We start from the raw sequence: 14,628 nt of genomic DNA on the forward strand, positions 1-14,628 counted from the left end.
CCAAAGTGCTCCTCGTGCCCCCCGTTCTCCCCCAAGGTGCTCCTCTGCAGTGCTCCCCTGTGGTGTTCTGTCTCCCCCCTCCCCCCGCTGCAGTGCTCCCTGGTAGTACTCCTTGTGCTCTTGGCTGCCTGCCTGCCCACCGGTTTACCTCTCCCTTTTGGTGGTTCCTGAATCACCATGCCGCTTTGACCTGCACACAGCCCTGGTTATCCAGACTGAACAGGGACCTGAATCTCCTTGCACCTCTGTCGTTCTGGGAAGTGAAGGCAGAGCTGCTAAAAGCCTGGCTTGTCTTCTCATGGAGGAAGACAAGGCAGCCATGGGAGCCGGGCAGGGTGTTCACCGTCAGCACCAGGCAGGCCCTTTGTTTCTCATGTGGTAGCATCTGTTGCTTATCTACTTTTGGGCAGGTCTGTGAGTGAGATCCGGTCTGTGCCCTGGTGTGCCTTATCGTCAGGCAGGGGGCTATGCAGGGCTTCCAGCTGTTCCTGAAGTCAGGGTGGGCATATTTGCTGGGGGAGGTGGGATCGCATCTTCTCTCTCACATGTGCACTCTTTTTTACTTAACTTATTCATGTAGCACGCTTGCATAGTGAAAATAATACACACAGGAATTAAAAATTATTGTGTTGTAAATACTGCAGATGTATGTAGGGAGGCTGATTTAAACCAAAATAGAGATTAACAATAGGACACACTACAGAAACTTAAATCCAACAGGACTTTATAAAGATGCCAGGGAGGAAGGGTCCAGGGGCACCGCTGACATTGCATTTTAACTACTTGCACACGTTGGGGCATGTCTTCAAGGTCAGTTATCGACAGGACCCAGAAGAGTTGTGCATGGGGGTCCCCAAGATCCACGCATTCCTGCCACAGCCCGGGGAGAGGGGCCCTTCCATTGGCTCCTTCTGTAACGTGGGCTTTTTCCCAGAGGCCCATTTGCCGCCCATGTGGACATCAGGTGGGACCTCAGTGGCGGGGTATCTGCTGAGGGGCTTTCGTCACTGGACCTGAAGGGATCAGGCTGAGCTCCCCTCTGCAGCTCAGCTCTAGGCCCCTGGAGCCTTATGGTGATGGAGTCAGGTTAGGGAGGGGTGCCTGAAGACACCCTGGCCTTCTGGGCATCACTGCCCCCTCTAGGAGGGCACTCTGAACAAGGCAGCGGTGTGAAACTGTAGACGCAGCTTATTTCAATCTAGGTTTTTGGGGCTTCCCAGTACGAGGCTCTAAACCTTTCGGTTTATGCCATTTTGTGACATTCAAGCCACTGAGTGTCGCCATCATGATTCTCTTGTTCCTTTTGCTGAGGAAGGCGTTTGGGGTGGTTCTTCAGAATCCTAACCTTGGCGGCCCATTCACCTCCCCCTGGCTGTGGGCTCAGCCAGCGCACAGTGCCGAGTCACGTTCCTTCTCTCACATCCAGTGGGACGGAAAACTGCGCCTGCGTGTTTTTCTGTGGGTCAGCTCTGGTACATCACAGCTCAGAGGGCTGATGGGAGTGAAGACCAAGCCTTCACGGGCGTGTTGAAGGCCGTCGCTGTTCACGCATGGTGGGCTCTCTGTGGATGTTGCCGGCATGCAGCAGCAAATCCCCTGATCAGGGGCGGTGGGAAGGAGCAAAGAAAGGAGACAGAGGAGGGTCTGGACTTTGACTACGCACACCCAGGAACCAGGAACTAGCTCTGTGCCCACGGCCCTGTGTGTCAAGGATGCTGCAGCTCAGACTGATGGGGGTTGCCCAAATCGGATACTTTCTAAAGAGATGGGAGGGTGGCTCGCTGCCAGCTTGCTGTGGGCCATAGTTGACAGCTGGAGCCACGGGAGGTGCTGAAATTACTGATGTGGTGGGGTAAGAAGAAGATTCCTGGACTTGGAGTCAGAGTAGATTGTACCCTCCTGGATGCCAGTCACTGCAGTGCTCGGGGCTCTCGTGACCTCCACTGTGATGCGGTGGCACAGAAATAAGACCGGGGTCCCACCTGCAGGGCTCCTCGGGTGCAGGTGGATTTCCAGGATGACAGGCCGGCAATGCGTAGTGGATGGACACCCTCCCCCATCTTACGTCCTACTTACTGGGCCCATGGCTTCCTTCCTCACTTGCCCAGATGTATCAGAAGGGTCAGCATGACCAGGGAATTGGGCTCAGGCAGAATTGCCAAGGAAGGGTGAGTCTGCTTCTCAGAGGCCCATTCATCTTTCTTCAACGTTTCTTTACTGAGTTTTGTGGTTGCGCTTGGGTCTTGTAGACAGAAAGCTCTGTAAATCACTTCCCCAGCCTCTTCTCACTGGGAGGGCCTCTGCCTAAATAGGTAAATCCGATGCCCCTTTGACATTGGTATATCCGAATGCTTATTAAGATAGCAAAAGCAGCCTTCTAACCCTGCTTTTAAAAAAAGAAAAAGGCAGCGGGTGCCTGTGAAGCATGCTTTTCTTCCCTTTCCTGTTCCTTCCGATTTGCCTCTCAAACCTGGTGGCCTGCGCCCTGGGGAGCCCTGTTGGAAAGCAAGGCCAGTGGGGCTGGTCTGGGCTGTGGAGCTGTTGGCCTCTGGCTCCTCTTTGGCATCAGGTGGCCAGTGACGGAGGCACGAGTGTTGTTCTCCTCCGGGCTTGGGAGGCAGGCTGTGCTAGAAGGCAGTCCCTCCTCCCAGCTGCTGCCTTTCCACCACTGCAAGCAAGAAAGCAAGCAAAACCCCCCTGGCTCCTTCTCTGTGACCGTAGGGTGAGGGAGTGCCTCAGAGAGGCTCTGCCTCAGTCTCTTTGTTCTAACCACGTGGTGGACACTGCAGACCCCACAAGGTTATTGTTCAGTGCGCGTTCATGGAGCACTGGTGGTATGCGGGGTGCCGTGGGGCGCAGGTGAGTCAGACACTGTACCTGTCCCCAGGAGCTCACTGCGGGAAGCTGGTATGAGTGGCAGAGTCTAGAGGAATAGGGGAGAATGGCTGAGCTTGAAGGGCAGAGCTGTTCGTTCTGGCTGGCGGAATGAGCCAGGGAAGTGTCACAAGGAGGGAACATTCAGACAAGAGGGTCTGTGGAGAAAAGGACCTGAGTACAGGCCTGGACATGTGGCAACAGACACAAACGGAGCGTGAGGGCCCCTTCTTTCCTCCCTCCCTCCCTCCCTCCCTTCCGCCGCCACCTCCGTCTCCTATCCGTGGTTTCCTGGGTCGTTCTCAAACTTGGCTGCATGTTAGACTCACCCAGGGCTGTAAAAGTACCAAGCTGCCTGCCGCTTCCTCCCCAGAGATTCTGGGCTGGTCTGACTGGGCGCCCAGCTGTCAGGGTGCAGGACCCGGGTTCTAGGTACTGCTTCCTGCTGTGTGTGCGGCCGCCACCCTGCTGGGCGTGGAGACCCCAGAACCTAATGTAATCCCCGACGCGTCACAAGACTAACAGAAGCCGACTCCTTCCACTACTGACTTGGAAGGACAGACTTGATACATGGACGCATGCGCTTTCCCACTGTCGGGGCCTAACTTGGAGGTGCCGAGTGGGTTGTGGCATCGCTGCCCCTTCGGCGTCAGTTCAGAGGTCGGTCTGTGGCCCTGGAGTTTTAAGGAAACCCGTTTTCCCGTTACAGTGTGGTTTTCTCGGAGGCCTAACTGTCGCTTTCCTCCTAGGTGTACGGATCCGGGTCGCAGACGAGGGCGTTCCAGTACGTCAGGTAAGGCAGCTGGGCCCGCTGCGCGCAAGTCCGCCTTAGCGCCGCTTCCAGCAGAGGTGGTGCAGACCAAGCAGCCCGCGTCTGTTCGATATGTTCATTATTTTCACATCTCTAACATGGCTCGGTTAAAAGTCCATTTTAATTTTCAGATGGGAAAGCCCTTGGGGTTCTCTGTTTAAAAGGTAAAATTTTCGGGGCTCCTGGCTGGCTCAGTTGGTGGAGCATGCGACTCTTAATCTCAGGGTTGTAAGTTCGAGGCCCTTGTTGGGTATAGAGATTACTTAAAATCTTAAAAAAAAAAAAATTTAAATTTTACACGTTAAGTCTGAGGCATTTATGACTCATGTGCTAATCTTTTACTGCCACCTAGTGTTTCGTAGGGAAACTTGCCCAGTTCCTGAGGGCGACTTGATTTCAGATCACACCAGTTGGAGAGCTGGCCTTAATCATCCAGCAAACCTGCAGGAGCTGAAACACACCCGTCTTAAACGTGGGTTTCTGGGGTGGGTGAGATTGTCCTCATTAAGGAAAAGATGAGGTAGACCATCCTCCTGTCAGATTTTGTGCGGGACCTAAATGCGGGTAAAAATACATGTGAGAACCTTGTCGAATAGTCTCAGTGGTAATTATTATCGTTTTCTTGTTAATCCTCCTAAGTCTCGTATTCTTGTTGGCCAGTTCAGTTGGTGACATTTTAAAATGCAGTTTGGGTTCTGGGAGAAGAGTTTACTCTATAATCAGTTGCATAGAACAAAATATTTGCCCACATGACACGGTTACTATGAATTCTGTACAAGTTTCTGATATCCCAAATCATTGTAAAATCCAGTTCTCTATTTTGGTACCATATATTTTTACTGTGCAATGTAAATACCCGGGAATGCCTGTCAGGCAGGGTGCCGGCCGCACGCACAGCAGGAAAGTGCTGCTCCTGCAGTGTCCCGAGGGCATCCCGGGGTGCTGTAGCCGTGAAGTGGTGGCAGCGGGGTGCAGGTCTGGGCCATCTCGGCCAGAGCAACCACGTAGACCTTTGTCTGATTATGTGAGAATCCTAGGGAGAAGCCTCTTTGAGAAAAATAACTGCTAGGGAAAAAAATCAATAAAAATAAAAACAGCCACTGTAGATTTTTTTCTTAAACATATCTGTCAGTTTTCACAGTTAGTCTAAAAGAAAGCTATGAATAAACGTACATCACAGTCAGTGTTTTTTTTCTCCCCAGCCATGAGTGTCTTGCCAAGCAGGACACAAAGCCTGGGAGTAAAATATAGCTGGCACATTTTGGTGCCCGAATATCCTAAGAAGAGATTTAACCAGGAAATAGCAGGATCCCTCTAGGACTGTTTTCATTTCAAAGCACTTACCCCAGGAACCTTGTGCTCAGAGAAAATGCATCAAGCCAGATTCTGTATCCGGGCCATCTTAATTGGACTTTGTGTATTGAGTACTGTCTTTTCATAATAACACACCTTCCATCCCACCCACCTTCGCCCACCTCACCCCCCTCCTCTGTGCACATGGTGAGGGAGTCGTGCGGTCGTCCGTGACATGGCATTACCTGGAACCACCTCACCGGTGGCCTCCAAACTTCTCCAGCTGTGACAGCTCGCAAAGTGCCAGGGAGACTGCAGTAAAAGGCAAAGCAGTTAGAACTCACTCTTCCTAACTGTGCTCATTTACTTCAAAGGCAACACATACAGAATTCATTTAAAAGGGCCTCAGACTTTTTCTGCCAGTAATTAGAAGATGTTAAGAATTCAGCAATGCACATGCCGCACACCATCCCAGCTCAGGAGTGAACGTGCCCGCAGTGCGTGGCCTGCCCTGATGTGTTTCCATGACATACCAAACTCAGACAGCTTTCCTGACTTCCCAGTTTTATTATTTAAGACTCAGCTGAGATAAGTTAGTTTTGCTAGTTTTAATAAGCTGGGTTTTTTTTTTTAGAAACAATTTTGTAGTTAAGAATGCACAACGTCTGAATCTATGGTTACCTTACTAAGTTAACTGTTTCCAGAATCCACGATCGCCTTGAAGTGGCATTTCCCGGTTTCTGAGGTCCGGGTGACCATACCATACACATTCACATCTTGGCATGACTGTGTCTGATGTTTTCCTGGTCAGGTTATGGCCTCATCCCCACAACAAAGGCATGCTGTCTTTTTTTTTTTTAAAAAGTCACTTTGTCAAAATGACACTTTTAAAGAGCTTCAGGTTAAATGGGTGTGATCTATGCAATTTTGACCTTAAAAGTTGCCAGCTGATTACATAAAAGATGCATGCCCCCCACCACGAGGATGATTGCATGAGTCCGTTGTCTTCCAGCTTCACGTCGACCCCCTGGCATTTCAATATTAAAATGGATTGTGGATGCTGGTGAATGGCAGCTTTTAACGTCTTCTGACGACTATGCAGAGACCTATGCCGTGAGAGATGTGTTGTGATGTAATAGAATAGTAATTACTGCCATCGTGATGAAGTGACTTTTTGCCAGTTTCTAGAAGAGTCATCCAAAATCAGCAGTTCCTTGCAGTTGTGCTTGACCTATGAGAATGGAACGGACTATTTAGGCATGTTCACTTAAAATACCCAATCATCAGAAACAAAAATTCAGAAAATAGTTTAACTGTTTGCCAAATACCCCACCCCCCCGTTTTTTTTTGGACGAAAAGGAAAGCAAAAACAGGTTTTGTTTTGAAGTTGACCGTAGTAACCTGCTCCTTGCTGGTAATGATGGAGGAGGAGGAAGGGAAGGCTTCAATGCAGACTGCATTTGGATCACCAGAACAGAACTTTAAAAGTCTTCTGAGAAGTACAGCTGATGAAAGTAGACGTAGAGAACGTGCTCGTGTGTAGCAGTGAGGTGTCATTTTTACGAAGTAACTTTTTTTTAACAGAGCCACACTTTAAAGCCTCTGAAAATAAGAACCAAACCTTGGTAAGCGAAAGTTTGCTTACTTCTCTTCACCTTCATGGCCCAGTCGGTCACGATCCATCTGAAACATCCAGGTCCCCGACCGTTCATGCGAGGAGTCTCGGGGGGCGGCGAGGGGTGGGGGGGGATTTGAAGGTGAGGGGGTAGGGAGCAGTGGTCTGGTTTATTTCAACACTGTGTTGTTTGGCTTTATCTGTGATTTGCCAGTATGAGAATTACATACTGGAGTGCATTCATTTCAGTGGGTCTTACTGGTTTTTTTTTTTCAAATCATTGCTTTTTCATATGGACCAGCTACGTGGGCTCACATTTAAACATGGACTTTTCATCAGAAACTGTATTAACACCATCTCTTGGGGGCGTATGTCTGTTTTATTTTTATTTTCCAATCGTTAAAGGGTTTCAGAAGTAGACGAAAGTAGAGAACTTAAGCCCATCCGTCGCTTCCATTCCTGTTTAGCCATCTCTACCCCACGCGCTGAGAGCGAATTCCAGACGTCATATCATCATCCATGAATACTTCAGCATTCTCAACACCGCTTATTTGCAGGATTTTGTTTTGACATCGGCTTTCCATTTGGGGTTTGGTTTTCTTCTGGGAGGTGGCGTGGGTCTGCCCGGCACCTGCATGCTGCGGCGCCTGACCCGGCCTTCTGTTCTTTTCCAGCGATCTGGTGAACGGCCTCGTGGCTCTCATGAACAGCAACGTCAGCAGCCCGGTCAACCTGGTGAGTGCTTCCGCTCCTTCCACACCCCCTGGAACGGGTCAGAGTTGTGTGCTTTTGTGAGACCATGAAGAGCCCAGCAACCTTTGCTTTCTTTGCCGGCAGCACACGTAGGGCATGCGTGTTTGCTTGCTGAATAGTAGAGGGGAAAAACATAAAATAAGAGTGTGCAAAGGAGTAAAACGTCTGCAAGGCATGGGTGAGTGGTGTGACAAACACTCACCCACCTCTGTCATCCTGAAGGGCCTGGGTCTGGAAATTTGTGAAAGCCTTTGGTGACAGTAGATGGACAGTTTTTTGTGTGCATTCCTTTCTCCGTTGTTTGGCATAATCTAATCTCTGGAAGACTTGATTAAGTGAGCTTTAGATCACGGAGGTTAAGAATGTGTCCCAGGTTCTGATCATGTATAATTCACCTGGCTGCTCTGGGGGCACCTTTGTTGCTTCTTCCTTCATTGCTTCCTGTGGTCCCAGAATCTCCCTCTTGGAGGGATCGTAAGATTCTTGCGCTCTGTGTTTTTAAGCAGTTTTACTGCTTGGTGAACATGCATCTCTTCAAAGCACTTCATTCTGTCTCTGGCCAGTTCTAATCGGCAGGAAGCATTTCCTTAGATTTAGAACTACAATCATGTTCTCTGTGAGCTACCCACTGGCCTTACTTCTCAGCGTGGAGGCCATTCAAGCTAATCCAATGCCTCCCGCAGTCGGGGTAACTTTCCAAGGATTTGGAGGGCAGGGTCATACCCTCTGAGTCTCCTCCTCCCCAGCTCTCAGCCAGAGTTCATGTTCATGTCTGGAGTCTTCCTACCCTCTCACTCAACCGTCCTCTGAAGAGCTTCATTCCACCTTGTTTAAAATGTGAAGTGTCCAGTGCAGACTGCCCATCATTCAAATGCTCTGCTTCTGCCAACGGCCCCTGATATTAGCTTATCGGGAGCCATGGCCTCACCTTGACAAGCCTTGGATCGGCTTCAGGTGCTTCTCCCAAACCACCTCTCCTGCTTTCTACAAGGTTTTAAGGTTCATAGGTGTGGCCATGCCTGCTGATTCTTCAAAACCACTTCACTCAAAAACCTTTCTTTGTACTTTTCTTTGTAACCAGCAATCTGAAGCATGTTCTGTCGCATTCATTTTTCACTGAGTTGGGAGGGAGTTCTTACCAAATAGGAAAGGTGGAGACCTCATTCCCTTGTCAGACTGTTGACCGATTCATGGGTCAGCATGCACCAGCCAGGGCTGCCTTCATGCACTTTTCAAAGAACATGAAATTAGAATGAGACGTGTCGTGTGAGCCTGTTTCTTCCGAGCCTTTACCTACCTGATACTGTCAAGGCCGGGCCACCTTTATCCTGGGTGTTGCTCCAGGCCCTTTAAAATGGTGATGTTGTCAGTGATGTCCCCCACTCCCCAAGTAACCACAGTCTTTTCTTTAGGTACTAGGTACCTTCTTTCTTTCTGAGGGGGCCTTGACACGGGGCCCTTTGGGAACTCCCATCCCTGGGAGAAACCCGTCTTCCCCAAAGCCTGAAGAGTGTCTGCAAGTAGCCCTGACAAAGACAGAGCCCTTCCCTCCCCAGTTCCTATCACTCCACTTTGCTAGTCAGTCCTTTCTTAGTGCTCATATGTAGGACTTGGTCCCTTCCAGCTTCAGGCCAGATCAGGAAGTTGGGGGTGCAGCGTATATAGGACACCTAATTATTGTCACACTTGATGGTGGTCTCTTATGATGGGGAGGGGGTGGCAAATAAGAGTAGCAGGATTGGGAAGGGAAGAGGGGCAGTGGCCGCCGTCCTGTGTGATGGAAGGAAGAAAAGGAGAAAATGGTTTTCTTTGATGCCCCCTAAGGGCAAGCTCACTCTATAAACCACATTGAGGCTTTCCCTCTGGCTACCCAGAGCCCTCATCTGCGAGTGCATTTTGGTTCCTTTACAGCTCCCATGTGCAAGTAAGCAAGTCTGTTATTGCTTAAGTTGTTGACACAGTGCACCTTGAGGGAAATATATTGTCTTAGGAGAGCTCGTTTTGCAGACCCAAACTTTTATGCCAAGTGACAATGCAGTTATGGTAACGTTAGATAGAGAAATCGTCCTGTCTCTTGGCCAGGTACCGTGTGTCCATGTTAGATGCTCTTGACCTAGCCAAGGGGCATTCTTGTCAATAGACAGTTAGTCTAGAGGACAAAAGCAGGACCAGACACAGTTTAGCACTTCACTAGGCGGATCAGTCATCATCCAGATCAGGGAAGCACCCGAGGAAACATGAAGAGCCAGGAGCCTCATGACTTTCCAAGATGCCAGAGTCAGCCCATGGATACTTGGAAGACATGCATGTGGTTTGGGTGGTGGTCTCTGCTGTTGTGATTATACTTATAACCAGCAACCATTTCTTCCTTAGGGGAACCCGGAAGAACACACAATCCTAGAATTTGCTCAGTTAATTAAAAACCTTGTTGGTAAGTAAGATAAACACGTCACTGAGTGAAATTGGCTGCACTCACCCTATCAGTTAATAACACCCTGATTAGAAAATGTGTAATTAATACAAGCTAATTGAATTGGATAAAAAGCAGAACTTTTCAGGAACACTTAATTGTCTTCTGAGTCTTTAATTAAGTAATGGAAAGATAAAGATGAAGGAGCGTGGGAAGGGAGGTTGGTTGTGTTCACAGTTGTATCAGCAGGTTGGGGTGGAGTGGGAGGAGTAGATTTGTTCCCAGTGCTTGAGATGGGATAGTGGTAGATCACTCTGCACAAGTAACAAGTGTTGGATTTCCAAACACGGACAGTGATGAGAATGAGATTTCCAAGAGCCAAGAGGGAACAGTACCAGCTTGTGTGTTTCTGATGGAATCTGCTGGCGAGTTTCAAGTTCTTGGCAGTTCCGGCCAACCTAGCCATGACATGTTGGCGGCAGTGTAGACACTGGGAGTAACCCCAATCAGGGGCGTGCTCTGAAAGTTATAAGAAGCGTGTGTGTTTTCAGACAGCACTTGTGTTGCAGATGCACAGTGGGTGAGCCCTTTGTCACATCAGCAGGCTTACTAGAGCTCTGGGAAGTCCTGACTTTTGGCGGGGGGGGATGATCTGTTTTCCATGGTTGATCAAGAAATTTGAGTAGAACACAACCAGATTGGAGTGTGGCTGGCTAGACTGGGGTAAGCCTGATGTAGGACGTGCTCAAGTGCTTGTCTAGACCCCATACTTAGCTGGGTTGACTCTTGGGGGCTGTCCTTCCTGAGTTGGAGCTGTCATCTACCAGCATGTTCTTATCAGCTCTGGACACTCGGGCAGGAGGGGGGCTGGCCATCCTTGGTCATAAATTGCAGGATCTCATGGCCCCAGCAGCCTCCCCGAGATGTACTTCCCCAGCTTTCCCACTCTGGGTCTGCCTGTCTCTACCCAGGTAAGGAAGGGATGTGCTCAGATAGCAGTTTGTCCAGGATCTAGGCTATCCCAAACCTCTATCTCGAGAGGGGCCCAGGGGCCAGCATCTTCAGCGTCACACAGATGCTTATTAGAAATGCAGAATAACACACCCCAGCCATGTCTTCTGGATCAGAATCTGCATTTTGACAAGATCCTTGGGCATTATAATCACTATGGTTCTGTGAAAGGCTGAGTAGCACACCACCCCAAACTGCAGAGGCTTACAACAGCAACCATTGTATTGGTTTGTGATTCTGTGCCCGGGGCTGGCCTCCGCTGGGCGTTTCTTTTGCAGGTCTTTGCCGATGGTCCCTCGCGTGGCTTCATTCTGCTGGCCAGCACGGTAGCTGGACATCTTATGTGTTGGCTCAGGGCTCACACCTGCAGGTGCATAAATAGTTAGGTCTTCCATAAGGCGTCAGCCCGGAACTGGCCCACAGTCATTCCTCCTGCACTCTACTTGGTTAAACACGTTGGAAGACAGCCCACTTCCAGGCCAGGGGCTCCTGCAGTGTGTGAATGCCTCATATGTGGCTCAGTGAGGCCATCGGATCACAGATGACACCACGTTTGCCACTTTTACTTACTTTGGAGTCTGGCTCTGTGGGCATGCCTGCTGTGTTAGCTGATGGTGGGTGGTCTGCCTGGGAGCGGGCAGCTAGGGAGCCCTGCCCTTTTTCTCAGGAGTGACTGCCTCCCACCCAGTTCTCATGGGGCTAGAGGTACAGTCCCCCGTGTGACTCAGTGACTCCGTGGGAAATGCATTCCGTCATCTGCACCCTTATTCACTGCATGGAGGGGATTTCACTTTGAGGCATACGGTAAAAGTCCCACCTGGAGTGGTTTGTGATTTTCTTCCTTTCTTTTTTCTTAATTCAGGTAGTGGAAGTGAGATTCAGTTTCTCTCCGAAGCCCAGGATGACCCACAGAAAAGAAAACCAGACATCAGAAAAGCGAAGATGATGCTGGCGTGGGAGCCTGTGGTGAGTGCATGGCCGACACTGCCCTGTCGACAAAGGCCCATGGCGGGTCCTTGTGGGCGCTGGTGTGCTTGGGCGGACAGGACGTAGGGTTTTCTCCAGGCTGGTATATGGCTTCTCCTTTCCTGTGTCTCACTCAGTGACAGGGGAAATGGGAGCCCACTGTGGAGTCTGCTTTTGTAAACTTGCACACGCACATGGCTTACTCCATGAAAGAAGGATCCAGGGCAATGGCCACATGCACTCTGGGCCTGGGTCGCCCTGGCTGACCTGCCTGTCTCCACTCGGCCCAGGATGTCCTTGGACATGCAGGGTTGGGCGAGGTTGCTGTGTCAACCAGGGCAAGCAGGTCACCCCAGTTACCAGGAAGGTGGAACACCAGGTTGGGAGTATGAGAGACCAAAGTCCAGGGAGCGGTAACCCTCCATGCCTTTCTGTTGCTCCTAGACTAAGTTAGACTCCATGTGGCCTGTGGGAAACTGTGCAGGTAGATTAGTGTGTGTCCTGCAGGTAGATGTGGGAGATACCCAGGGAAGAATAAGTAACTCAAGAGGCGGCTTTAGAATTTAGGTTTAAATACCATCTTAATAGGGAAAGAAGAGGGGCACATAGGCCTCTTAGAGGACAGTAGATGATTTTTAAGAACGGTGAATGGGGGCGCCTGGGTGGCTCAGTGGGTTAAGCGACTGCCTTCGGCTCAGGTCATGATCCTGGAGTCCTGGGATCGAGTCCCGCATCGGCCTTCCTGCTCAGTGGGGAGTCTGCTTCTCCCTCTGACCCTCCCCTCTCTCATGCTTGCTCTCTCTCATTCTCTCTCTCTCTCAAATAAATAAAATCTTAAAAAAAAAGAACTGTGAATGGGCCCTTAGAAGAAGAGATGGGAGATAAGAGAGCCAGTGACAGTTTACCTGGTGTCCAGGTCTAGTGCCCTCTCCTGTGGTGAGAGTCAGTGCTCCCTGGTTGATGACGCCTCTGGGAGGGGACTCAGGACAGCTGGATTTCTGTTGGAGGGCCTGTCTGGTCGGAGGAGTTCAGAGAGAGCCTCGCCCTGCACTTGTTCAAGAGGCTGCAGCCCAGCACAGTCCATATACCTATCAAAGTGGCATATTTGGGGGTGATGTGGTCCTGAGCTCCCACAGTCATGTTTTGGGGCGGTCTCTTCTGCTGCCCTCCAGAGAGCTGAGTAGAATCCTACAGTGTTGGATCTTAAAGGGACTTGAGAGTTCCAGTCCGATCTTATTTTATCCTGGAATCTACAGGTCTGAGTGATTGAAGGCCACAGGGATTTGTTGAGTGCACTAAAAATATGCTCATGCCCAGACAAAATTTAATACATAAGAATTCCCGCCACACTGGGGCGCCTGGGTGGCTCAGTCGTTAAGCATCTGCCTTCGGCTCAGGTCATGATCCCGGGGTCCTGGGATCAAGCCCCACATCGGGCTCCCTGCTCCTCGGGAAGCCTGCTTCTCCCTCTCCTACTCCCCCTGCTTGTGTTCCCTCTCTCACTGTGTCTCTGTCAAATAAATAAATAAAATCTTTAAAAAAAAAAAAAAAAGAATTCCCGCCACACAAAGCAGCAAGTGCAGATCTTTGTTTTTAGAAGGCATTTGCCATCGGTCCTTTTGTAAGTAGAGCCCCTTTATTTTAAACAAAATAAATTTTAAAAAGCTAAAGGTACACTTGCTGTGTAGTAACTGTTGCTTTTATATTATGTGAGGTATGTAGGTATTTTTATTTTTCTGGAGTTTAGATGTATAACATTCTAACACATTTAGAAGATGAGACATCTACCACTGGTTTCTCTTACTACTAGTTTCAGCTCATTAGTAGTTTCTGAGGGATCTTGTCCAAAGAAGCGTTTAGTCATATACCCATCTTGATTTTTCCATATGTGTCTTGTTGACAGTGCTGTTGAGGTACAATTCGCATATAGCAAACTGCCTATATTTAAAATGTCCAACTTGATAAATTTTGATGTATTTCTATACCCGTGAAACCATCACCACAGTCAAGGTAACAGGCATACCCTTCTCCCCCAACAGTTTCCGGGTGCCCCTTGGCAGCACTCCCCTCCTGACTTCTCCCCTTGTTCTCATGGGCAACTGGTTGGATTTCCTGTTGGCTGCAGGGAGGGGCTCTGAATTAAGATTGCTTCCGCGGTGTCGTCATGGGTTCTTCTCAGACTCAGCCTCTTAGGTCACTGGGAGCGAATGTCCCATGGGAGAGTGAGGTGGGTGGGTCACGCACAGGTGTTTCCCAGGGCACCCTCCCTCCATCATACACTTCCGAAAGAAAGGCACATGCACACGGGCATTATTTTCAGGTGCTCCTTGTGGTTGATTCAAACTGAGATAGACCCCAAACCAGCAAGAGGTGGTTCAGGTCTTTGGGGATTAGAGCTCATCTTGTGTCCATCTGGGGTGTAATTTGTTAAATTGCCCAGTGCGTTCTGAAAGCGGCTTTGGAAGGACCTTGTCCTGGCGAGCCCATGATGCCGTGTGACCCACCCGCGGTGCTGTGAGTGCCCCTGCGGAGGGCAGGCCGCTCGTCAGCATTTCCTGCCCGCGAAGCCCCGGGGAGGTCTGCAGTTTCTTTCAACAGTGACCTTGTCTCCCCTTCTCACCTTCTCTTTAAACAGGTCCCGCTGGAAGAAGGTTTGAACAAAGCCATCCACTATTTCCGTAAAGAACTCGAGTACCAGGCAAATAATCAATACATCCCCAAACCAAAGCCTGCAAGAATAAAAAAAGGACGGACACGCCATAACTGAAAACCTCACTTCTCGGGACGGGAGACTCCCTGTTTCACACTTGATGGGATGTATTTTTTTTTTTCTTTTTTCTTTTTTTTTTTAAAGAAAGACTTAAAACAGGTGTCATGAAGAACAAACTGGAATTT

The 14,628-nt window shown here is 49.6% G+C and overlaps 1 protein-coding gene across 1 annotated transcript in view; it reads left to right on the plus strand.

Moving 5' to 3' along the window:
• The window catches only part of UXS1 (UDP-glucuronate decarboxylase 1), an 84,287-nt gene extending 69,659 nt beyond the window's left edge, over positions 1-14,628 (plus strand). Inside the window, exons 6-10 of the mRNA XM_081833313.1 lie at positions 3,624-3,667; positions 7,268-7,328; positions 9,720-9,777; positions 11,630-11,733; positions 14,369-14,628. Coding sequence (XP_081689439.1) covers positions 3,624-3,667; positions 7,268-7,328; positions 9,720-9,777; positions 11,630-11,733; positions 14,369-14,500 — 399 coding nt within the window. The 3' untranslated portion in view covers positions 14,501-14,628. The remainder of the gene's footprint in view (positions 1-3,623; positions 3,668-7,267; positions 7,329-9,719; positions 9,778-11,629; positions 11,734-14,368) is intronic.

This window comes from Leptonychotes weddellii, chromosome 10 (assembly GCF_054177405.1).
Source record: "Leptonychotes weddellii isolate Sample4059 chromosome 10, ASM5417740v2, whole genome shotgun sequence".
NCBI classification, from domain to species: domain Eukaryota; kingdom Metazoa; phylum Chordata; class Mammalia; order Carnivora; family Phocidae; genus Leptonychotes; species Leptonychotes weddellii.